Below are 25,642 nucleotides of genomic sequence, written 5' to 3'. Positions count from 1 at the left end.
TAATGAAAGGTCTGGTGCATAGTAATCACTCAGTCAACATTGGTTGTTATTTCTTTGAACAGGCACTGTGCAAATGTTTTTCTGTAGATGATGTTTTTAAATTGTTACAATGACCTCAATGTTGTCTAAGGAAGCTGCCTGTTTGAGGACATTCCCACTTGTGGTACAGTTGCTTCTGAGTTTTATTGGCCCCCTTTTATATTGAGGAAGCCAAGAGTCAGAGAGGTGGTTTTGCTCAAGGTGCCCTAGCTATATATGGATTATCTGATTCCAAAACCCAGCAAGTTCATTTTACTACTCCAGAGGGAGAAGAGAAAGAAAATGGAAAGGCAGTGCTAAATGAAGGGGTTGGGTGACAGGGTACTACACTGGGTTTTATCTCTAGCAAAAGCCTGAGATACCTTTGGGGCCAATGGAGAGCCTGGCCAGCAGAAGGAGAGAAGGGTGGAGCTGAGCCATGGGGGAAGGGATAAATGCCAGGCCCTGACCCACAGCACCCACCCGTCGTTCGTTCGTCCTCGGTGCAGGGCAACAGGTAAGAGTTGCTTTCAGTGTGGGTGTGCCTTTCTGGTCTGCTGCCCACCTCAAGGCTGAGCATTCTGACTCTCTGGCCTGACTGGATCTGACTTTGTTCCTTAGAATCTGTCTCTGTCATTTTCTCTCCCCCCCCCCTTATATCTTTTCTGGCTTTTCCTGTTTTTGACTTTCCTTTGTCTTGTCCCCCCCCCCTTGTTTCCTCTCCCTTGTTAGTTTTCAGGATCTTTCACTTCACTTCATCTCTCTCTGACCTCTAGCTTTCTCCTATTTTTCCTTTGCCTGAGTTCTGTCTTCACATTCTTCTCTCAATCTTTTTTTTTTCTCTTTCTTCTACCCTGCATCTCTCAGTCTGTCTTTCTGTCTCTCTATTCCTTTCCTTCTCTGTCTCCCAGAAAGGTGTCTTGGTATTTCTTCCAGTAATTCTCCATTCCTCCCTCACTTTGACTCTTTCTCTCTGCTCAGCTGATGGCAGAGCTCAGTAGGTCAGTGTCTAAGGGGCCAGAGGTAGGCAGAGAAAATTGAGGGAATGTGGGGATGATGGGAATGATGAATTAGGTAGAGAGAGATCTGGAGGACTTGAGAGTTGATTAGTATAAATAAGGAGAGAAGGTGGAAGAGGAATTTTGCATCACTAAAAGGGCCCTATTCTGAAAGTCAATAAATTTATATTCTCACCCTAATTCACTGTGAGACCCTAGGCAAGTCATTCACTCTCTGAAAAAAAAAAAAGGGTGGGGTGCTTGTCCTATAATCTCTACAATCTCTTCTAATTTTGATTTTGTGGTCTTCTAAAATATTGTTTCTAAAAATTTCTGGTTCTATGACTCCAAGTATATAAAATTCTCTGACTCTTTCATGATGGTGAGAGCATGCTAGGAGCGGAAGTAAGGCTTGATACATCCAATTCCTGAAGAAAAGTGATCACATCCCCTCCAGATCTAACTGATTCTTGCAAAGCAGGCCACAAAGGGGAGAGAGGGAACAAGGAACGTGGCAATGAGTGGTTTCTAGCTCTCTGCTGGGGTAGTGTTGTGGTTGGCCCTTCTGATCTCTGGGACTATAGATCCGCTGGTGACATGAAAGAGGATTTTAAGGTGCAGGGAACACCTTTGAGTAATGATCTGTCACTTGGCCTGAAATTTCACCATTAGATCTTTGGGTAAAAGCATTGTTTTATGAAGATCCCTGGCAAAGATTACCACACAACGGGTGCATAAGTTGTTAAATGGAATTAATTAATTAATTAATTAATGTTCACCAGTGCCTGAGACCCCATTTCAGTTAGAAATCTGTTTCTTTGGTAAAGGCATTTGTCACAGTCCAAAATCAAATGTCCCAGAAAGGGGACTGTTAGTGCAGCTGAAGGGATTAACGTCTGGAGTCAGGCTCTCAGTCAAGAAAATATGTAGTAATATTTGAATCATAGATCCATAGTGGTTAAGTTAGCAGGCTCTGAAGCCAGATTGCCTAGGTTTGAATCCTACTTCTCTTATTTACTAGCTCTGTGATCTGGATAGGTTACTTAATCTTGGGTGGGGGGAGGCTCAGTTTCCTCAGGTTTGAAATAAAGTTGATAGTGGTGTCTACCTCACAGGGTTGTTGTGAGAATCAAATAAGTCAATGCATGTGAAGCATTTACAAGTGTTTGACACAGTGAGTACTCTGTGAGTGTTTGACTATTAGAACCAAATGAAATCTATTAAGTTATCTAGTCCAATGCCTGTGGAGAAACTGAGGCACAGAGAAGGAAAGTACAGAGCCCAAGTTCACATAGTAAGTTGTAATAGGATAAGGACAAAAATCAGGATTGAGACAAGAATCAATTTTTAAGAACTAGTCTGGTGTACAACTAGTCTGCATTCCTCGTATGCACCTTTACTTTCTGAACATAGAAAATGTAGAAAATAGAAATAATAGCTAACATTGTTTTCAGTATTTACTCTAAGATAGGCACTCTTTTATATACTTTGTATAGATTGTTTTATTGAATCTGCACAACATGAAGTAGTTTGTCTTTGCTATTATCTACATTTTACAGATATAAGATATGGAGAAGAGAAAATGACTTTTCTAAGGTCCCAGAGCTAGTGAGTGGTGGAGTCAGGATGCAAAAAAAGTCTGGCTCCAGAGACTGTGCTCTTAATACCCTAAATTGCCTAAAATACTTTCTTGATTCAATTTTACTCACTCCAATCCCACTACTATAGGTAGTGAGATGGAATGGAAACCGAGTTGAAGGTAACTGGACTGCAAGATTATGGATCATAAAGGTGGGCAGGCAGAGTGGGGCTGGGCAAATTCAAGGAAAGGAGTATCAGAACAGAGAAATTGGAATTGAAGTTTGAAAGAACTTGATAATTTAACAAATTCCAAGAAGTAGTCTATATTTTTCCAGGTGCCTGGGAATATCATGGCCAAAAATCCCTTAGAGATGATGAGTATATTGAACTATACATGGGGTGGGAATAGGCCTTAATCTACCACAATCCCAAGGCAGGACTGGACTCTGCTTCCATTCTTGGGGGCTTTCCTTCCCATTACATATCCCAGTGTTGTTGTCATTATTGTTGTCAGTGTTGATGTTGGGGAAGGGAGTTTGCAGGAGCCTGGAAACTGGCCATCTTCTTTGCCTGCCTTTCCCTGGATCATCCACCCATCCTTACCACATATTGCCAGAGTCAGCCCCGGCCAGATGCTCAGACATGATTCTAGAAAGGAGTTCTCCTTCTCTCCCACACCCTGGTCTCAGCTTAGGGAGTGGTCAGACCCCAAAGGTGATAAATACTGGGAGCTTTATCTGTGGTCTGCAGACTCAACCCTAAGTGCTTTGGCCTTTGCAGGCAGTCAGGGAAGGGAAACTGATATCTCCACATACGATGTAGGCATTGGATCCAATTCATTACTTACCATATGAAGTAGGCATAAATACCTTACATCTGACAGCTGATGAAAGCTAAGACCCAGAGAGGGGAAGTGGCTTTCCAAGAACATCCAACAGGTAGTTGGGAAGCCAAAATTGAAGTAAGGAAAGCTAACATTTATTGAAAACTTACTATGTGCCAGGCGTTGTCCTAAAGGCTTAACATGAGTTTCATTTAGTTTTTTAATACCCCTTGGCCTTTCCCAATTTCAGGGACCACACACCCTGCCCCACATACTGACCTATGCTCCTATGACAGCCTGTGAATGTTGGAGGGAAAACGCTCTTGGATGAACAAGGGGAAGAGATTGCTTTGTGAATTAGGGGGAGAGGTGTTGCTCTGTAAGAAATGAAGGAGGTTGCCATATAAGGACAGTGCCATGAGCTCCTCCTGTTTACTTTTCCCTTAGAATATAAAGTCCTGTATACTAGAGGTGCTGCTAGATTCTACTCAGTAGCTCTCCTGGTGGTGCCAGGACCTTCGTCTTCCCACATTCCCCCATATCTCTTCTATTGTCCTGTCCCATATTTTGTCTCACCCTCTGATGTTGGATCTCCAGTTTGCCCTTTTCCTTTTAATCTACTTCTCCTTCTTCTTTTTTTTTTTAAAGATTTTATTTATTTATTCATGAGAGACAGAGAGAGAGAGAGAGAGAGAGAGAGGCAGAGGGAGAAGCAGGCTCCCAAGGAGCAGGGAGCCCGATGCGGGACTCGATCCCAGGACGCTGGGATCATGACCTGAGCCGAAGGCAGACGCTTAACCATCTGAGCCACCCAGGCGCCCCTACTTCTCCTTCTTGTTCTTTGTCTTTTTCTTTGTATCTCTTAGCCCTCCCTCATCCCAACCCTCAACACTTAACCACCTCTCCATCTTTATCCTTTGATCTTGTCTCTATTCCCTTCTCTCTGTTGCTCAGTCTCTCTCTCTCATCTCGCTCAGTAGGGTCGATCTCCTCCCACCCTAACTCTTCTGTATTGCTCTCCTCCACCCCCACTATCTCTGGCAGCATTTATCCTTCATCTTTGTGCCTGACTGACTCTCTGCTCCTGCTGGATTCCCTCCTCTTCTGTGCTGAGTTTTCTGAGTCTTGGTATATTCCTGTATGCTCCTTGATCTCTCCTCATGTCCATTTTGTGTCCCTCTGTATATCTCTGCCTCTACCTCTGCTCTGTCACTCAATCTCTCTCTCTCTCTCTCTCTCTCTCTCTCTCTCTCTCTCTCATCTAAGTCTCTTTCCTTATCCTTTTGTATTCCCCATCATCCTTTTTTCCTGTTTTTCTGGATCAGTCTTCCTCTCCCTATTTATATCACAAACCTATCCCCTTTCCCTATGTTATTGATCTCTTTCTCTTCCACAATTTCTGTTCTTCTAACTTCACCACTACCACTGTATCTTTGTTCTCTCTCACTTTCCTCCTTTTATCTTTCCCAGTTTCTCTTTTCTTCTGACTCTTTCCCTACCCTTCCTTTCTTTACTTTACTTCAGTCCCTATTCATTCATTAATTTACTCACAAATTCAACACATATTTATTGAATGCCTACTATGGGTATCTGTTATCTTTTTTCTGATCTTCACTCTGTCCCTTCTCTTGTCTGTCTTATCCTCTGCCTCTTTCATTACTGCATAGACTTGTTTCCCAGACCCCTTTGGTCTTGTTTTCATCCCCTCTAATTGTCCTTTTAAAAAAAATCCAGGAGCAAGTTCAAAGGCAGCAAAATACCAGTCTGGTGGCACATAGCCTATATGGCCTAGGGCCTGCCCTTTTGTCCTATTCCCTGAGTCTACTTAAGCTGGGTACCTGTGGCCTCAAGCTCCTTTTCCCTCTCTGGTTGGGCCTGCTCAGTAAACACTCTAAGCCAAGCCTCAGGAGCCCTGGCCAATGACATCTGTCTGCATTAGCAGGCTGAATATTAACTTGACTGAAGTTGATATTCTTAGAAAGACTTTTTAGCTTTAAGTGTTATCAAAGAGTTGGTGGGTTATCAGCTCTCATCCTGCCACATACAATCACATTTCAGTAATCCTCACCATCACAGAAGGGATCAGTGGCAGAGTCTGAATCAGAATTTAGGCTTTCTGACCTTCAGTTGGAACTCTTTCCTTTACCCCATTGTCTAATGGTCATGGTCTCATTTCTTCCTCCCTGATGTGCTATTGGTACATTTTGACATTGGGAAAAGTTCATACTGTGGAAGGACAATAAGGGCATCTCTGGAGAGGGCAGTGTGCATTGGGTGGGAAGCTAAAGGCAAAGGTTCAAACACAGGAATGACCCTTGGCTTTTGGCCAGGCCTTCATGATGGACTCTTATCTCTTCCACATCTTGTTCAGGACTTCGGGTTCAAGATGGTAGCAGCAGCCATCTTGCTACAGTGCTGTCCGGTGCTTGCCCGGGGCCACATAGGCCTCCTGGGCAAGATGATTAAGACTCACCAGTTCCTGTTTGGTACTGGACGCTGTCCTATACTGGCCACCTATGGACCAACCTGTTCTCAAATCCACCTTAAGGCAACCAAGGCTGGAGGAGGTAAGAAGAAGTTTCTGGCAAATGGGAGAGAATGTCTGGGTCATGGAGACAAAGTTCCAAGTCATACTGACCATCATTGCCTAATAAATGAGAAGGTTCATGTGAAAAGTGTCAAGGCTAAATGAGCTGGTCCCAAAACACACCTGGGTTCTGACTTCTGCCAATATCTCTCAAGAGTCTCACTATCATGCCCCTCACACTATATATACTCCAGTCATGCTGATACTACTTAAAATTGCCTGGATCAACTCTATTGTCTCAAGCTTCTGTGTCTTTGGTCCTGTCAAATGACGCTCACCCATACCCTTTACCAGAATATCTCATACTTCTCATGTGACACTTAACTTGGGCATCATCTCCTCTGTGATGCTTGTCTAAACCTCCAGCTTGTCCAATTCCAATTCTGGGTCACGTCCCCTCCCTCTTTTAGACTTCTATAGCCCATGTCCTCCCTCTCATCCCAGCACTGTTCATAATGTGTCTTCAGTATATACCATTTCTGCCAGCCTAGAAGCTCCCCTAGCACAGGGATCAGACTCATCCATTTCTGTATCTCTATCATAGCCTGAGATAGAGCTTTGGGATACAGTTGGTCTTAGTAATCATTGTTAAACTAAATTTATGGCTAAAAATGCACTGCCATTTATTCTCTTACTTTTGCATAGACTCTCCATCTTGGGCCAAGAGCCACTGTCCCTTTATGCTGTCAGAACTCCAGGATGGGAAGAGCAAGATTGTGCAGAAGGCAGCTCCAGAAGTCCAGGAGGATGTGAAGACTTTCAAGACAGGTTGGAGTCAAGTGCCACCTCATCCAGGCTCTACTCCTAATACTTGAATTCACTTCATTACAGTCCTGAGCTAGGCTAATTCTAGGTCAGCTAGTATACATCCCATAATGGGAAGTCCAGTCTTTCCCAAGGGGACCATGGTAGGCCAATAGCTTAGACAGTGCACTGAAATGTACCCTCCCCAACACACATACATGTATAGGCTCTTGAAACTTTAAGCCATTAGTCTAAAATGAGCCCTCTAGAGTTCTGCCTCCTCTCTCCCAAGTGGCTAAATGGATCCCAACAGTCTGGGCTCCCACATTTAAGCAATACCACATTACAACAATCTGGATTTGCATGAAAAAGTAAGTGTTGGAAGCAGGTACATCTTTTAGAAGGGTATGAGCCCAAGGTCAACTCAATTGGTGCAGACTATTCAAGATAATCACACTTGAAATATGGCCACACTGTTGACATTTTTCGTAAGCCCTTTTAGGATATCATTAAAGGTAAAAATTTCAAAATTGAATTTTAATGATATTCGGAAAAGAATAAGGTACACTGCCCTGCATATGCCTCTCAAGTACAAGATTCAGGGTGGCTGCTCCAGTTACTTTACCCAAGGGAAAATCCTAATGGGAAAATGTAACATCTTATGGAAGGTGTCCTAACACAGAAGTTTTCACTTGGGGAGAGGAGTAGGGGCTCACTTTGCAGAATACCTCTTCTCTCTTCAGGCTTCTCTACTTCATAAACTTCAATTTTCATGTTGTACTGAGTTTAAAGAGGACAGCACATGCTTTCTTTTTTTCTCCCCTCTCTTCATGGCCAATGAATCTCACACTCTCTGTCAGACCTGCCCAGATCCCTGGCCTCAACCAGCCTGAGAAAGCCATTCTCCAATCCCCAGGAGCCAGAGCTAATTTCAGAGAAGGTCACACACCTGGTTCAGAACAACATGATTGGTGAGTTTGTTGAAGTGGAAATAAGGGGAGTTGGAATGTGGAAGGAGTGCTGAAGGGGCTTCTGAAACAGTAGAGGAAATGGCAAAGAAGTGCTTTGGACCCAAAGGGAGTCTGGGTTTAAATTTTAATGCTGGCACTTGCTGGATCAATGTGCTTTGGCAAGTATGTCACTTCCCTTTAATGAGATTTTAATTCTTGCCTCAACAGGTTATCATGAGGAAGAAATAAAATTAGATTTATGGAAGTGTTTCTAGCTGTTTTGAGGCCTCATTAAATACTAGGTTTATTCCTACTATTTCTTCTCCATGCTTCCCTCAAAAACTCACCCTTTACAGACAGCCTTTTCCCCTTTCTTGTATGTGTTTATATTCATTTTTCATAATGGAATTTGGCTTTTTTCTAATATAAAAGGAAGATGATTCATTAAAGTATTTTTCAACAGATATAGGAAAATATAAAGAAGGAAATTTAAATCACTCAGAGTTCCACCATCCACCATTAGCTTTTTATATTTTTTCCAGATATTTTTCTGTAGCTAACCACACAGACACACACACACACACACAGACACACACACACACACCTCCTATGCTTCCCTCCACACACATGTTTTTATTAGAAATGTGATTTTATTCTACTGGTTTTGTTATCTTGCTTTATTTACCTAACAATATATCATGGGCATCATTTCATGTCCCTAAGCCTAGAGATGCATAATAATTATTAATGGCTGAAGCTTGTTCTGTAGCATGGATGCAATATCATTCAATTAATCAAGCAGTTAAAATTCAGGTTATTATTTTTCTTGCACTTTATTCTGGTTTATAGTGTATGTTGGCTTTATGTACATATAAATGTACTCAGAGATAACATATAGTATTATCTTAGACCCCATATGGATATACTAGACATTATTTAGCTATCCCCCTATTGAGTTGCTTCCAACTTTTCCTATTACAAATAGTGGTGTAACAAACAACTTTGAATGTACCTCTTCATGCACATAGGTCAGGTTTCTTTTTTTTTTTTTTTTCCTCTAGGATAGCATTAACAGGTGAAAATTCTTAGGGTGTAAGGTTGTGTATGTTTTCAATATTAATAAACATTGTCAATTAGCCTTCCAAAGTGGTGTACCAGTTATCAAAGAGAGTATCCATATTCTCACACTCTCTCTAGCATTTGATATTAGCAAACTTTTAAATCTTTATCAATTATCGGTGGAAGTTTTATTTTGCAGTTTGGTTTTTCCTTGATTAAGCAACTTCTTCTACATTTATTGAGTTTTATGTTTATATCCTTTGCCCATTTTTCCACTGGGTTGAAAAGTTTTCATAGTAAGTTTTCAGAGGTGTTTATGTTATTCTTTTTTTTTTTTTTTTGAGAGGGAGAACTGGGGGGCAGAAGGAGAGGGATAATCTTAAGCAGGAGCCTGATTCAGGGCTCAGTCTCACAACCCTGAGATCATGACCTGAGCCAAAATCAAGAGTTAGACACTTAACCGACTGAGCCACCCAGGCACCCCAATTCTTCAGAGTTTTTTTTAAAAAATAAGTTCTAGATATCAATCATTTTTTCTGTTAACAATGCTGTAAATATTTCTCTAGGTATGCCAGTATTTGCATTTAAAAACTCTTGATACATATTTCCAAACATCCCTGCAGCAAAGATGTTACCAGCTTACATCCCTACCACATAAGTTGTCATCTGCAACATTCATGATTTCCGTTTCGTATAAAGAGTTCTAGAGTTTAACAAGTCCTTTGGCATACATTATTTCAATTTATCTTGAAAATAGTATTGCTTCATTTTGCAGTAAATAGCAGTTTTAAAAAGTAAACTCTAGGTCACTTACTTGTAGGTCACTTACTTGCTGCATAACCTTGGTCAAGTTACCTAACCTGTCTATGCCTCCATTTCCTCATCTGTAAAATGGAGATACTAATAATACTTTCCACATAGGGCTATTGTGAGGAATACAAGAAATAACATTTATAAAGTTCCTAAGAGAAGGCATTACATGTAATAGGCACTCATTAAATATTGATTATAATAATATATTTAAATATTAGCTACTACTACTACTATAATTATAATAATACTATGTACCAAACATTAGTTGGGCTGTATGACATTCTGTTTGTCATCAAATGGTCACAAGTCTCCAAGAAGGTATTATTAGCCCCATTCTACAGATGAGGAAATTAAAACTAAGAAAATGGATTCATGACCTGCTTAATGTCACATAACTAGGAAGTGGCAGAGCAATAACTAGGAACCAAATCTGTTGATACTCTTTCCACTGAAACTAGAAGTATTGATTTCAGCAAGAAGGCTGCCACAATAACCTTAGAAAAAGAGAGGAGGCCTTGCCAGGGGTAGGAAGCCCAAGTGAATGTATGAATAATTTGCTGAGTGAATGAGCAAGTGAGAAAGCAAAGGGATGATTGAATGAAATAATGGAGAGTTACTGTGGCTCAGTAAGTTAATGACTGATCAATTGAATAAATGGAAAGAAAACTGGAGAACTCAAAATCAACAGCACGGATAAAATATGGACTACTCAGGAAGTGATTTAAAAATGAATTCCTTTCATCTCCATCTCTACTTCTGCAGGAAACCATGTTTTTGGTTATGACCAATTTTTCAGGCATAAGATCATTGAGAAGAAACAGGACCACACCTACCGTGTGTTCAAGACCGTAAACCGCTGGGCTGATGCATACCCCTTTGCCCAACACTTCTCTGAGGCATCTATGGCCTCAAAGGATGTGTCTGTCTGGTGCAGTAATGACTACCTAGGCATGAGCCGGCACCCTCGGGTTTTGCAAGCTACACAGTGAGTAGTAAGATCTGGGGCATGAGCTGTGGGGACACATACAGAGAAGAATCAAAGCCACACATGGAAGGGAAAGGCAGAGCTGGGAGTGGAAACCTGAGTTCCACCTACCACCCCTTTTGTCCATGGTCTTCCAGCATATCTAATTCTCAGATATGAACCATGTCAGTCAACAAACCATGATTTCCAAACTCTTGATTGTCCAGCTCTATGGAAAAGGTAGAAGACCAAGCAAGGTCCACTTTCCATGAGCTCTTACTCTGGTTACAGAATGAGTATTGCCAGAGATACTGTGTGACTTCCTCTAGAAGGTCTTCCAAGCTGTTCAAATTCAACCTAGCTTCTCCCTCTATCCCTGAGTGCCATCAGCCGAGGAGTACCCATGTATCCTCACTGTCTCCATCCTGCCCTCTACTTGATTACATAGGACACAGCTCATATAGGATCACTAAGTCAACACTGACCTCCATCAGTGAAGAGAAACCTGTGTAGTTCCTCAGTGCCTGACAAGGGTTTTTCCCTCTCCGTGTTTTCCCTCTGTTTTCTCCTGGCCAGGGAGACCCTGCAGCGTCATGGAGCTGGAGCTGGTGGTACCCGCAACATTTCAGGTACCAGTAAGTTTCATGTGGAGCTGGAGCAGGAGCTGGCTGAGCTGCACCAAAAAGACGCAGCCCTGCTCTTCTCTTCCTGTTTTGTGGCCAATGACTCTACTCTCTTCACCCTGGCAAAGATCCTGCCAGGTAAGCCTGGGGCCTGAGTTCTGTTCAGGTTTGGTATCTTGAACTACAGAATGCAGTCTCACTGCCTTCATCACCTTTTCCCTCTATTCTGAGTTCACTTGCTCCCAATTGCCCTTCCTTCTAACCCACTTTATGTATCCTCAACACTGGATGACTATATCCCTCTCATTTAACACCTTCTTCAGTTAGGCTGAAGAGTACTACTGAGGAACATTGCCCAACCTCACAGAAAGGTAACACCATAAATTTACCACCCCCTCCCCCAATTCACCTGGGCTCCTAACACCCATAAATAGTTCTTTTATGTCCCTATACTAGCTTTCTTCAAATATTCTTTTCTTTTAAAACCTGTGACTACCTCCTCTTTCATCTTAGCAAATAACCTCACATCTCATATCACAAAGAAAACAGAAGCCACCAGACAGAAACTCTTTTAACTTAAAACCATCAAACCTACAAACTTATCTGATTTTTCATTTATGCTTCTTTCATTCTTTCCTTTTACAATTTGAAGGCACAACTCTTCTGCCTAAAGCCAATCCCTTCATTGTATCCCATCTGGACCTGATCTTCCCAATCTCCCACTCTCTAGCTAATATCCTCAATTCATATGCCTGTTGTCATTCCATCACATCCCCAACCACAGATAAATATAACTCTCCACCTTCTTCATGTCAATCCTAGGTGCATATAATTATTCAGGTGGGAGCCACTAAAAATTCATGGTCCCCAACCTTTACCAGGTCCTCTATGCTGTCTAGCAATCCTGTTTCCAAGGTCAGCCTTCCAAATCTCCAGAGCAGTTTTGCAAACCTCCCAGTCTTCTTAGCCTTCCTACACTTCCACCTTACCCTCAACCACAGCAGATAATGTCAACTCCTTCCTCACTGAAAATAGAAGTCTTCAAGTAGCAATGTCCTCAACTCCTTGACACAAACTACCTACAAACTCATAAACATCCCACATGTCCTCTCCTCACTTTTTCTCTTCTGTCACAATGAAAGAGGTGCCCTTTATCTTGTTGACTAATCCTTTTGCTGGTGCTCTGTGTCTCATTCCTCTCCACCTCCAAAGAAACCTTGATCTATCACTTCCTTCTCTCCTTCTTAGATCTTTAGCCTCTCCTCTTTAGACATGCTAAAGTCTCTTTCATCTAAAAAAAAAAAATGTCCTCTCATCACTCTCTAGCTACTGCCCTATCTCTCTCCTTCCTATAACAGACAAACTGAGAGAAATCTCCACACTTGCTATCTACTTCCTTACTTCCTATTGATTCTTCAGTACACTGTAAACATCCCCACTGTTTCTCGGAAACTTTTTCTGAGAGCACACATAACTCCAACTAAATCCAGCCTCTTTAGGAATTTTTTCAGTGAACATCCTCCTCAACCATTAGAATTAAACTTCTTTCCATTTCTACTGCCATCATCCTAGCCTAAACAAACATCATTTTATTTTTTTAAGATTTTATTTATTTGAGAGAGAGAGTGAGTAAGAGAGAGAACACAAGCAGGGAGGGGCAGAGGGAGAGGGAGAAGCAGACTCCCTGATGAGCAGGCAGCCTGATATGGGGCTCAATCCTGGGACTCCAGGATCATGACCTGAGCCGAAGGCAGACACTTAACCAACTGAGCCACCGAGCACCCCCAACATCATTTTCTTGATTTCACTTTTGCCCTCCTATATTCTATTCTTCACAGCAGGCAGAATAGTATTTTTTTTTAAATGCAAACCTATCTTTGTTACCCCCTGCCCAAAACCCTTTAATATATCCCCATTGCCCTTAGGACCAAACCCAAACTTTTTATCATGGCTTCTAAAGCCCTCACTAATCTAGCTTCTAGCTACTTCTTCAGCCTCATCTTTGATACCCCTCCTCTCACTCTTTCATTCAGTAATATATTCATTTGTTCACTTATAAATCAGTAATTTATCCATCCATTCATTCAGTAAATGTTTACTTAGCATCTACTGTGTACTTAGACCTATACTGAGAACCAGAGACAGAAAGATAAAATATGTTATTCCTTTCAGTTTTGTTGATTATTCGCTTCATGGTGCAAAAGCTTTTTATTTTGATGAAGTCCCAATAGTTTATTTTTGCTTTTGTTTCCCTTGCCTCAGAAGACATATCTAGTAAGAAGTTGCTATACCCAATGTCAAAGAGGTTACTATGTTCTCCTCTAGGATTTTTATGGCTTCAGGTCTCACATTTAGGTCTTTAATTGGTTTTGAATTTATTTTTGTGTATGGTGTAAGAAAATGGTTCAGTTCATTCTTTTGCATGTTGCTGTCCAGTTTTCCTAACACCATTTGTTGAAGAGTCTGTTTTTCGCCCCCATTGGATATTATTTCCTGCTTTGTTGAAGATTAATTGACCATACAGTTGTGGGGTCATTTCTGTGTTTTCTATTCTGTTCTATTGATCTATGTGTCTATTTTTGTGCCTGTACCATACTGTTTTGATCACTACAGCTTTGTAATCTAACTTGAAATCCAGAATTGTGATGCTTCCAGCTTTGCTTTTCTTTTTTCAAGGTTGCTTTGGCTATTCAAGGTCTTTTGTGGTTCCATACACATTTGAGGATTGTTTGTTTTAGCTCTGTGAAAAATGCTGTTGATATTTTGATAGGGATTGCATTGAATATGTAGGTTGCTTTGGGTAGTATAAACATCTTAACAATATTTGTTCTTCCAATGCTTGGGCATAGAATGTCTTTCCATTTCTTTGTGTCATCTTCAATTTCTTTCATCAGTGTTTTATAGTTTTCAGAGTACAGGTCTTTTTGGTTAGGTTTATTCCTGGGTATCTTATTGTTTCTGGTACAATTATAAAAGAGATTGATTCCTTAATTTCTCTTTCTGCTGCTTCATTATTAGTGTATAGAAATGCAACAGATTTCTGTACATTTATTTGTGTCCTGAGACTTTACTGAATTCATTTATCAGTTCTAGCAATTTTTGGGTGGAGTTTTTGGGTTTTCTATATAGAACATCACGTCATGTGCAAGTCATGGAAATTTCACTTTTTCCTTACTGATTTGGATTCCTTTTATTTCTTCTTCTTGTCTAATTGCTGTGGCTAGGACTTCCAGTACTATGTTAAATAACAGTGGTGAGAGTGGACATCCCTGTCTTGTTCCTGACCATACAGGAAAAGCTCTCAGTTTTTCCCCATTGAGGATGATATTGCCTGTGGGTTATTCATATATGGCCTTTATTACATTGAGATACGTTCCCTCTAAACCTACTTTATTGATGGTTTTTATCATGAATGGATGTTGTACTTTTCCAAATGCTTTTTCTGCATCTATTGAAATGATCACTTGGTTCTTATCCTTTCTTTTATTAATGTGATGTATCACATTGATTGATTTGTGAATACTGAACCACCCTTCCAAACCAGGAATAAATTCCACTTGATCATGGTGAATTTTTTTTTAAGTATATTGTTGGATTTGGTTTGCTGATATTTTATTGAGAATTTTCCCATCTATGTTCATCAGGGATATTGGCCTATAGTTCTCTTTTTTAGTGGAGTCTTTATCTGGTTTTGGAATCAGGGTAATGCTGGTCTCATAGAATGAATTTGGAAGTTTTCCTTCCTTTTCAATTTTTTGAAATAATTTGAGAAGAGTAAGTATTAACTCTTCTTTAAATGTTTGGTAGAATTTGCCTATGAAGACATCTGGCACTGGGCCTTTGTTTATTGGGAGTTCTTTTATTACTGATTCAATTTCTTTGCTGGTTATTGGTCTGTTCAAGTTTTCTATTTCTTCCTGTTTCAGTGTTGGTAGTTTATAATCAACAAAAGTAAAAGGCAATCTATGAAATGGAGAAGATATTTGCAAATGACATATCTGATAAAGGGTTAGTATCCAAAATATATAAAGAACTTATAAAACTAAACACCTAAAAAACTAATAATCCAATTTAAAAATGGGCAGAATACATAAATAGACATTTTTCCAAAGAAGACATACAGGGGGCCAACAGACACATCAAAAGGTGCTCAACATCACTGATCATCAGGGAAATACAAATCAAAGCTACAAATAACATTTTTCATTAACATATGTTTGTAAACTTATGTGTGGAAGCAGATGGGAATAGCCATGTGTTTAACCCATTGAAACTACACTGTGTATAATGCATCTTTCAAGGAACATCTTTCACTAAGATATAAGTGTTTGTAAAGGTATTTGTAGAAGCATATGGGAATAGCCATATGCTTAACTCATTGGAACTACACTGTGTATAATGCATCCTTCAAACATCTTCTTGCATTAACAACAACAAAAATGTGTAATTCCTGCTCTCAAGAAACTCCCAGTCTACTTTCCTTCATGACAGGTCCTCTAGGAAGTCATGCCTGATTTCCTCACTTAGAAGTGATAAGTGATAACTTGCTCTAATGAAAGGCCACACTTCCTTGATGTCAGTGCAATTTTGGGGGAGCCAAGAATCAATTTCCTCCACCAACTTCCCACCTCCATCTGCTCTCTCATATTTGTTCAGTGAAAAGCCCTGCATTTCTCAGGCCCTAGAGAAAGGTCTTCCCCTCTGTAGATCTTAGCTTCCTCACTTATAATAGTTAAGGAGCTGGACTCCCTGTTCACTAATGTTCTGTTCTGCTCTAACATGCCATGAGCTTATGATTCAAATGGAAAATCTGTTAAGTATCCATCCTATAACTATAAGCAGAGGGATGCTACCTGGAAGAGGTGGGATTTCATCTAGACCAGGAAGAATCTATTATCAGGAACATTCCCTGGGATAAATTCCTTTCCAAGGCTTGATCTTATGTATCTGGGAGTAGGAACCTAGACCCTGTCCTCAAGAAACTCTAGAGCTTCTTGGGAATTTAAATTTCTTCCACCCCAAGATAGTGCCAGATCAGGCTTAGAAATGACTGAAGGGAAGGGTGTAGGGGTCAGAATTTCAGGGCAGGGGAGTTCTTTCAAGGGAGGAAGAGGTGTCACAAAGGCTTCCAGAGGAGAGGGAAGCAGACAGGGTCTTCAAAGGGAGGGACAGCTGGCTCTCTGCCCCTGTCAGTTCAGCCCTGAGGTTGAAGTGGAAATACTGGAACAGAAGCTTAAGGAATATGCATCTGGTTCTTCAGGGTGTGAGATTTACTCAGATGCAGGCAATCATGCTTCAATGATCCAAGGTATTCGCAACAGTGGAGCAGCCAAGTTTGTCTTCAGGCACAATGACCCTGATCACCTGAAGAAACTTCTAAAGGAGTCCAACCCTAGGACACCCAAAATTGTGGCCTTTGAGACTGTTCACTCCATGGATGGTATGTATATCATAAAAACAATGATAACAATGATAATAGCTCACATGTATAAAATTTGTTTACATGCCAAGCAAAATTATTAGTATATTATACATATTAATTCACTTAATCTCCACAATAATTCTATGAGGTCTTTGCTATTATTATTCCTATTTATTTACATGAAGAAACTGAGACACAAACAAGTAACTTGCCCAAGGTCATACAACCAGTAAATGCCAAAGGCAGCTATTATACTGATCTTACAGGTTAAGAAACTGAAGTTCAGAGGCAGCACCCAACTTGTTTTGGTTGGCTCAGTAAATTGGTGCCAGAGTATTTGTACCCTAGAACATATGATTCCAATTCCTTCACACAGCACTCCCTCCATTAGAAATGGAATGGAATCACTCTAGTGTCTGGTTTCTGCAATGAAAAATTTTACAAACCATTGCCTGGGAGATTCTTCCAGTATGAAGCATTGGAATTGAAACATGTTTTCAAATGAGAGAGACCTGGGTTTGAATCCTACCTCTGGCACTTACTTGCTCCTATGATCTTGGTTAACTCTTCAACTCCCTGAGCTTCAGTTTTCCCCAACATAAAGTAACTGGTTGTAAGAATTAGAGACAATGGAAGTCATTCCATTTATTATGATCTAAGTAAATATCATAATAGTGGAAACCATGTTGCAATTATTTTACTTCCTTATATTTACAAATGAATGTCTCCTTATTTTGTTGGTAGACACTACTTAAACTGTCAATTCTAGGGCTAAATTTCTTCCACTGAAATGATGCTTGAGCCATCTCTCTCTGTCTTGAGCTCCACCTCCAGTGATTTTCTCCCCTCATGTTGTCCTGAGTTGCTCATTCTTTAATCCTGGTTTGGAGCCCCTGTTTCACCTGAAGAACTTTATTCTGTATTCCAACTCCCTGCACCTCAGCATTTTTCAGATGGGGAATGACAGAAGGTATGAGTTCTTATATATGCAAAGTGGCTACAAAGTCTATAGATGAGATTCACAGCCATTTGAAGACCTTATAAACAATTATCAGCATAGAAGACATCTAGAATAACATAGGAAAATGGTAAATCTGTATGAAAAATGGTGAGGAGTGAACAGATTACTTCTAATTCTCTTTCATTCAATAGATTGAGACAGCCTGTGGGAGGGTTCCCTCAGGTAACAATATTGACAGAGATGAGAGAAATGCACTCCCACAGAGACACAGAAAAGACAAAAAGACAGAGGCATAAAGAAACTCAGAAAGAGAAACAAAGGTACAGGGAAAGAAAGTCTGAAGCAGAGAGATAGTCACAGAGATAGACAGAAAGGGACACAAACAGCGAGAAAGAGAAGTAATGGAGGGAGGGGAAGAAGGGAGGGAAGAGAAGAGAGAAAAGAGAGGGGAAGGAAAGAGGATAGAGAAAAACAAAAGCAGAGACAAAAAAATGGAGAGAGAAATAATAATGGAAATGGCTTTAAAAAAAAAAAAAGAGATAGTAACAGAAATCCAGAAAGAAACAGGGAGGACCAGTGCAATATAAAGATACTGACAAGGCTTCCAAAAGTACCTGCCTGAAGGGATCAGTTGGATCTGAAATCAGGACTGCATTAACCTGGAGCAAAAACTTGCTCTTTTGAATTTATTAAAACAAAAGCATCATATGGGCTAGTGCCAACCCTAAGTGGAAATATACAAACTTGGGGTGGGGGGAGAAAAGAGAGGCTGGAAAATGGCTTGAACAAGAAGACAGATATTGTCAGAAGTAAAAATAGGAAAACACAGAGGCAAGCCTTGATTACAAACTAGGGAAAACATACACACACACACACACACACACACACACCTTTAGTGGGCATGAGGTGGAGGCAGTCAACACATTTAAGGTTTCAAATAGTCCCAAGTGTGCACACCCTCACCCTTTTCCAACCCTAAATAGTTATGGGTCACAAATTCCACACTGGAGATGGGGCTGGGGAGGGGTTGTGATCTCCTACCTCTATTTCTTGGCTTTTCTCAGGTGCCATCTGTCCTCTTGAGGAGTTGTGTGATGTGGCCCACCAGTATGGGGCTCTGACCTTCGTGGATGAGGTTCATGCTGTAGGACTATATGGGTCCCGGGGTGCTGGAATTGGGGAGCGTGATGGAATTATGTACAAGATTGACATTGTCTCTGGAACTCTTGGTGAGTGAGTGCCTTATATATAATCCAGAAAGGAGGCCCCTGCAAGACCCTTTCCTTCCCCCTCCCCAAAGCTGTAGAAGTTATTTGGGTAAAATTCATAGCCTCAGGCTATGGAACTCCTGGAGTCCCTCCTTCCACTCTTACCCCACTGCAGAGTTGCTGAGAAAGTCTGGGAGGGTTTTTTGAGAAGAACCCTAAGCAGGGCCAAATAACCAGGTTCAAGTCAGTACATGGAGAGTTGTGGTTCTAAATTCCTCCCCCAATCCATCCCCAAGCTTCATCTTAGTTCAACTATTGGGCCTAACCAGCTAAAGGTCCCCACCCAGCTACTGCCTATCTAGTCACTGCATGTGGCAGGCCTTGAAAGTCCTATCTCAAAGCAGCAGAATTATCAGCTGTCTGTCTTGTCATGGACAAGAGAGATAAGCAGAGGCCTGGAAAAAGGAGTCTGGAGCTCCAGCTTCTGGTGCACATCCTTGTGTTATCTGGACATGATCCTGTTCCTCTAAAGACTAATTATGGGCTCTGTGCATATCCTCCTCTTCCCCCTTGTCTCCAGGCAAGGCCTTTGGCTGTGTGGGTGGCTACATCGCCAGCACCTGTGACTTGGTGGACATGGTGCGCTCCTATGCTGCCGGCTTCATCTTTACCACTTCACTGCCTCCCATGGTGCTCTCTGGGGCTTTGGAATCTGTGCGGCTGCTCAAGGGAGAGGAGGGCCAAGCCCTGAGGCGAGCCCACCAGCGCAATGTCAAGCACATGCGCCAGCTACTAATGGACAGGGGCCTTCCTGTCATCCCCTGCCCCAGCCACATCATCCCTATCCGGGTGAGAGCCCCACCCTGACCACCACCCTACCCACTTATCTCTTCCCACACCCAGCAAACCAACACCTGCTCCTCTTATCAGTCCTTTATTTTCCTGTTAACTACCCTCATTTCGAGCTACTAACCCTTTTTGAAAAATTATCAGTCATTCTGGATTGGTCACCTCTTTTTGCATTAGCTATTATCTCATGATTATTAGACTGTCCTGACCCTTACAATATTGGGTACCCAGGACCTACAATTTAGTGTTTTTGGAACTGTGGATCAAAACCATTAGTGGGTCACAATATCAGTTTAGTATATTATGACTAGTATTAAAAATTCTAAAAAAATGTTGGAGTACATCACACATGGAGAAGGTATCATTTTGTGAGAAATGTTTCAGTTCTATATATGTGTATATGCACACATATGTGTATGTGTATGTAAAATACGGTCATGATGTGAAACATATTTCTTAGTAAGAATTGAAGTTAAAAAAAATTAAAGTCAGAAAATAGAAAGTCAAAAACCATGGGAAAAAGTGCTATTTTGGATTTCCAACCATGTGTGTTTACTGCCTTTAAAAATGAACTGCTACTTCTCTTTTAAATAACGTCTATTTGTGTGTGTCAGTATGTCAGGAGATTTTTTTTGTGACTGTTTTATGGTTGAGAAAGAAATAGTCACTGCTTGGGTTAAGCCAATATTCCTTTTTGGGGATAAGTGGGAAATATTGGGGAAATTGGGAAAGACTATTTTTGAAATATGCTTTTTTAAAAAATTAAGCCAATTACAGCACCCCAGAGGTAGCTTAGGGAGTTCATCTTCTTACCCAAAACCACCCCAAATTAACATACTATCTAGGTAAAACCAGTGTCCTTGCTCTGCAAACCGCTTCAAGACAAGGTACCTAGCACCACCTCAATCCCAACCCCTTCAAATTTAATTGCTGCCTCTGAGCAACTCCTTGATAAAAATTCTGGAGCTGCCACAAAGCCCCTTATGAAAAAGAAAATCCGTCCCAAAATTCAATGATGTTCTTTCGTCTGGTTCCCTCCACCTGCTTAACGGAACTAGTGATAGTGGGGCCAGGGTAGCAGATAATAACAAGCTTTCTCCTGTGCCCAGGTGGGTGATGCAGCACTGAACAGCAAGATCTGTGATCTCCTGCTCTCCAAGCATGGTATCTATGTGCAGGCCATCAACTACCCAACTGTTCCCCGGGGTGAAGAGCTGCTGCGCCTGGCACCCTCTCCCCACCACAGCCCTCAGATGATGGAAGACTTTGTGCGTAAGTTCTCAATATGGGTGTCTATATACTCTCTTTCCCTTCAGCCCCAGGACCTGAAGAAGTTGAGGGAATGAATGCCATTCAGTTTAAGAGTGTATCTCTAGAACATCTATTGTGTGCCAGACCCTATACTAGGGTAATAAATGGATGAGACACAGTCCCTAGACTCATAGGGCTCCAGTTCAGGTGAGCCATAGAATGACTTTAAGAGGTGATCAAATTTCAACAAAGACAGTGCATCAGAGTTGTGGGAGCAGAGAGGAGAGGCCTGACCCAACATGCAGGATTCAAGACAGGCTTCCTAATGGAGGTGACACCTGAGTTTTATAAGGTGAGTGGTATTGGACCAAGATAAGAAACAGAGTGTGGAAGTGGTATTCCTTGCAGAAGGAAGAGCATAAAGAAAGGCAAAGAGAATGGTGCAAAGCTGCTTGAGATATATCACGAACAATAAGCAGGTGTTACTGAAATGTAGGGTAGTAGGAATGGAGTGGAAGAAGGGAGTGCCAATCTATAAGTCTACAAAGACAACATAAGACAGGGACTGGATTGAGAGGTTTATAGAGCTACTGAATAGCCTGAGTTTTATCCTGAATGATGCCAGTTTGGTCAATTCACCTAAAGTTTACTGGATTCCCATTGAATGCAGTTTTTAGCACAGGGCCTGGGACAGAGCAGATGTTCATTCCAAGTCTGTTAGACAAAAGACATATAGGCAACTGACAGTCTGAAAAAGGAGACAGACATAGACATAGACAGTACTGGTCCAGTATGATGAGCTCCAGTACTCTGGGAGCTGGAGGAAGAGTGATCACTTATGGCTAGAGAAAGTAGGAAGTGTGAAGTTAGGAAAGCTTTGTGGGTGAGGAACTCCTTGTGCTGCACCTTGAAGTACATGTGGTATAGTACAAAGACATTCCAGAATAAGGAAATTCCATGAGCAAGGACCTAGAAATAGGAAAACAGAAGACATGCATTGGCAACAGTCATTCTGTTTGTCTGGAGCATAGGTAGTATGAGAGTTCAAGGAAGACAAGACAGGTAGGTGCCATTCATTCAAAAACATCAAATAATGCTAGCCGACATCTATTAAGTACTTAACATGCACCAAGCACTGTTCTAAACTCTTTGCATGTATTAACTCATCTAATACTCATGAGGCTGAGGTGCTATTAGCATTTCCCTTTTATATATGTGGAAATTGAGGCACAAAAATATATAGTAACTGGTCCAAGGTCACACAGCTACTGGATTTGAACTGGGGAGTCTGTCTCTACCTCCACAGTCATAACCACAACTGCCTGAGCTGATGATCCACTCCTGGACACTTTGCTCAGTCCTCTAAGTTGCTCTGGGCTTTAATTATAGAGCCCTCAGTATTCTCGGTTCTTTGAGTGTCCATTTATGCTGAGCTTTTGCAGGAAAGAGATATGAGAGGCATTTACCATGACTCCACCAGTCCTTTAACCCCAGTCAACCCAATCCTGCAAATGGTTTCCAGTCTCTCAAATCTGTTCTTTTTTCTATTGACAGTTTTTTGAATACATGTCAATGTAATTTCTTCCTAATTTTCCTGCTTCTCTCTTGATCCCTTCTAATCTCTTGTCCAAACATCTGACAATATACTTCCCTTGCTTAAACGTCTTCATGTTTCCTATTTGTGTGGACTAGAGCAGTGGCCTCCAATGTGAAGTATGCGAATGACCCATAGGGTGAGGGGGGTTATTAGAATTTTGTGTTTCCTTTTTTTATCTTAAAAATAGGAAATTAGGCCTTACTGATATCGATCTTTAACATTTAGACTGACAATGATACGTGTATCCATATATAAAAAACATACATAGATTGGAGGCATGTGCTAAAATGTTTATACTGATAGAATGTACAGTCCAAAATTTGGAGATCACTGGCCTGTAGAACAGTTGAAGCTCCCTGGCATGGCATTCAATGCCTTAAACATGGTGATCTCTAGGCCCTCACCTCTTTTCCACATTCATTTTATTTTTCCAGCTACACTGAGTAACTTGTAATTCCCTTATTTTGCTCTACTTTCTTACCTTTGGTACTTTGCTAAAAATGCTCCCTTTTTATTGGAATGCCCTCCCTCACTCCTTCCTCTGGCTTACTTCCTTTATCTAGACTTAGTCATCCTTTCATTCATTCTTTCAACAAATATTTATTGAGTATCTACTATTTGCTAGACACTGTTCTAGGTGCTGCGGATCCAGTAGTAAACAAAACAGACACAAAATCACTATCCTTCTGGAGCTTACATTCTAGTGGAAGGAGATAGTCAAAAAATTTTATAAAATAAGCAATGAATATAGCATGGTAGTTTTAAGTGTTATGGAAAAAATAGAGCAGGATAAGGGAATAGGAAGTGCTGGGGTGGAGGGGCTGGTTTGGAGGAGGGTTGTAGCATTAAGTAGAGTGTTAAGGGTGGAGATCACTCCAGTGACACTTGAGCAAAGCTATGAAGGAGGTGAAGGAGTTAGCTGGGCATATATCAAAGGGAAGGTCATCCTAGACAGAAGGAATAGACTAAGGCAGGGAAGAACGTATTACAGGAGTATTCTTCTATATTTGAGGAACAATAAGGAGATGAATGTGGATGGAGCTGTGTAAGCAAGAGGCAAAGAGAAAACTGAATAGTGAGGGGAAATGTGAGGCCAGACTGTGAAGGCTTTAACTCTGAAATAGACAGTCTTTTGAGAGATTTGAGCAGAGGAGTGACATAGTTGACTCAGGTTTTAACAGAATTTGTCCAACTTCTATGTTGAGAATAGACTGAAGGGAGAATGAGTGGAAGTAGAGATCCATTTGGGGGCTACTATAATAATCCAAGTAAGAGAGGATAGTGACTCAGACCTGATGATGGCATTCGAGGTGATGAGAGGTGGTCTAAATTTTGAAGGTAAAGTCAATGGTTACTTGCTGATAGATGGGATGTGTGGTAAGAGAGAAAGAGAAAAATAAAGGATGGCTCTAAAATTTTTGGACTGAACAACTAGAATTGCCATCAACTGAGAGATGGGTAAGGCTGAAAGTAGAGTAGACTTGGTGGAAGGTAAGGAGATCAGTAGCTCAGCTGTGCTCATGTGAAATTAGAGATGCTGATTAGACATCCAGGTGGAGATACAGAAAGGCAGTTGGATATACAAGTCTAGAATTCAGAAGAGGGGTCTGGGCTGAGATGAAAAGCTCAGAATCCTCAGCATATAAATGGTGTTTAAAGCCATGAGACTAAACAAGATCTCCCAGGGAATAAGCATAAAAACAAAGTCAAGGACAGAGCCCTGGCACACACGTGAGGCATTTCCAACAATGGGGTCAGGTTCTCTCCTCTGGATTCCCACCCACTCCAGGACCACCTCCCGCTCCAGACTCCCAGGTCACAAATGATGACACTGTATGGTTGCTGTCACTGTTATCTTCATTAGGCTGTTTCCTGATGATGGATTCACTTCTTGGGTCACAGCATGTCCTGTACTCAGGGAGTGGTCCAGGCCAGGCTATTACAGCTTTAAATTATGTTAAATGAGTGCTTCCCAATCATTTATACATTACAGCACCCATACACAAATGGTAATATTCATAGCACACAATGGAGCAAACAGGAGTTCCTTCTGGTTCCAAGATACCCTAGAGGCTTGAGGGGATCATTATCTTGGCACATCTGTATTGTGACACAGGGATTAAGAAGACCTAGTCTAACCAATTCTTTCCTTCCCCACCCCCTACCACCTTTCAGAGAAGCTGTTGGTAGCCTGGACTGAGGTGGGGCTGCCCCTCCAGGATGTGTCTATGGCTGCCTGCAATTTCTGTCATCGGCCTGTGCACTTTGAGCTCATGAGTGAGTGGGAACGTTCCTACTTTGGGAACATGGGGCCCCAGTATGTCACCACCTATGCCTGAGAAGCCAGCTGCCTCAAAGCCCCACCCCATCTGCACTTCACATGGGACTAAGCCTCCTCCTGTCCTCTGCTTTGCTGTGTGCCTCTCACTGACTTCAGTCTGAAAATAAAGAACAAACTGCAGCATTTGTAGCCCTTCATTAGACAGGGAACTGCATTATATCTGACTCCTTCAGACAAGTGGCAGAGCCATGAGGAAACCATAGATCACTTGTTGGTCTGACCAACCCATTTTACTGATAGGGACACTGATCCAGAAAGAGGAAGATGGCAGCCAAAAACTACACAATGAGTTGCATACGAAGAGCTGGGACACTTGGCAGGTTTATATGAAATGGCTCCTTCCCAATGGTTTCAACAAAAATCCAGGGATTGACTCTTCACTGGTAGAGCTGGAAACCCTATGCTCATGTAGCCCCTGAAGCCAGGAGATGGAATCAGCCCTAACTGAACTGCCTGGAAGAGAGAAATAGTTCCCCAAAACTCTGGAGGTGTTTTCCAGCACACAGAATCGATGTCCCCAATCAGTTATCCTCTCCTCTCCACAGTACCTTATAGAACAGGACCTACCAGCTCTATTTTCCAAGGTGGGAAAGAGACTTGGCTATATTAGCAAGCAACTTTTTCAAGGAAATGCTCCCAATCTTTCCAGGTCATAGCACACAGAAAACATTTGCACACCCAGGTAAACTAATAACACTACTTGCCTAGGAGGCACTCTCTCCTGACATTTGTGCTCTACCTGTCAATTCTAGGGCCATTTCTTCCCACCCTATAACCCGTTTTGTGGCAGCTGTGGGACACCAGTTGGGAAGCATTGGTTTAAGGCTATGCAACCCACCTGAGCTTTCTAACA

The 25,642-nt window shown here is 41.5% G+C and overlaps 1 protein-coding gene and 1 long non-coding RNA gene across 2 annotated transcripts; one reads left to right on the top strand and one right to left on the bottom strand.

The window, feature by feature from the left end:
* The first annotated feature begins 324 nt into the window (after window positions 1–324).
* On the top strand, window positions 325–25,050 carry ALAS2 (5'-aminolevulinate synthase 2). The gene is made up of 11 exons (XM_034990146.1): window positions 325–535; window positions 5,792–5,987; window positions 6,653–6,775; window positions 7,612–7,722; window positions 10,336–10,558; window positions 11,114–11,298; window positions 16,421–16,600; window positions 18,608–18,772; window positions 19,332–19,600; window positions 20,710–20,872; window positions 24,624–25,050. Exons 2-11 carry the CDS (start codon window positions 5,807–5,809, stop codon window positions 24,785–24,787), a joined length of 1,764 nt encoding a protein of 587 aa, XP_034846037.1. The 5' UTR covers window positions 325–535; window positions 5,792–5,806; the 3' UTR covers window positions 24,788–25,050.
* Window positions 15,868–18,673, bottom strand: LOC118001066. The gene is made up of 2 exons (XR_004676618.1): window positions 18,585–18,673; window positions 15,868–17,649 (listed from the first exon to the last, which is right to left on the bottom strand). It is a non-coding gene; the product is annotated as an uncharacterized LOC118001066 (long non-coding RNA).
* Window positions 25,051–25,642: the final 592 nt, after the last annotated feature.

The sequence above is a fragment of the Mirounga leonina genome, unplaced genomic scaffold (assembly GCF_011800145.1).
Source record: "Mirounga leonina isolate KUSES-001 unplaced genomic scaffold, KU_Mleo_1.0 Mir_101529, whole genome shotgun sequence".
Lineage (NCBI taxonomy): Eukaryota > Metazoa > Chordata > Mammalia > Carnivora > Phocidae > Mirounga > Mirounga leonina.
Note: the sequence above shows the minus strand (reverse complement) of the source record. Positions and strands in the feature narration are given on the sequence as shown.

Excerpts from the sequence above, each read along its gene's own strand:
- ALAS2 (XM_034990146.1), top strand. The coding sequence starts at position 5,807 with ATGGTAGCAGCAGCCATCTTGCTACAGTGCTGTCCGGTGCTTGCCCGG. Across the intron at positions 19,601-20,709 it reads GCCACATCATCCCTATCCGG|GTGGGTGATGCAGCACTGAA; the intron begins GTGAGAGCCCCA and ends TCCTGTGCCCAG. Across the intron at positions 20,873-24,623 it reads GATGATGGAAGACTTTGTGC|AGAAGCTGTTGGTAGCCTGG; the intron begins GTAAGTTCTCAA and ends ACCACCTTTCAG.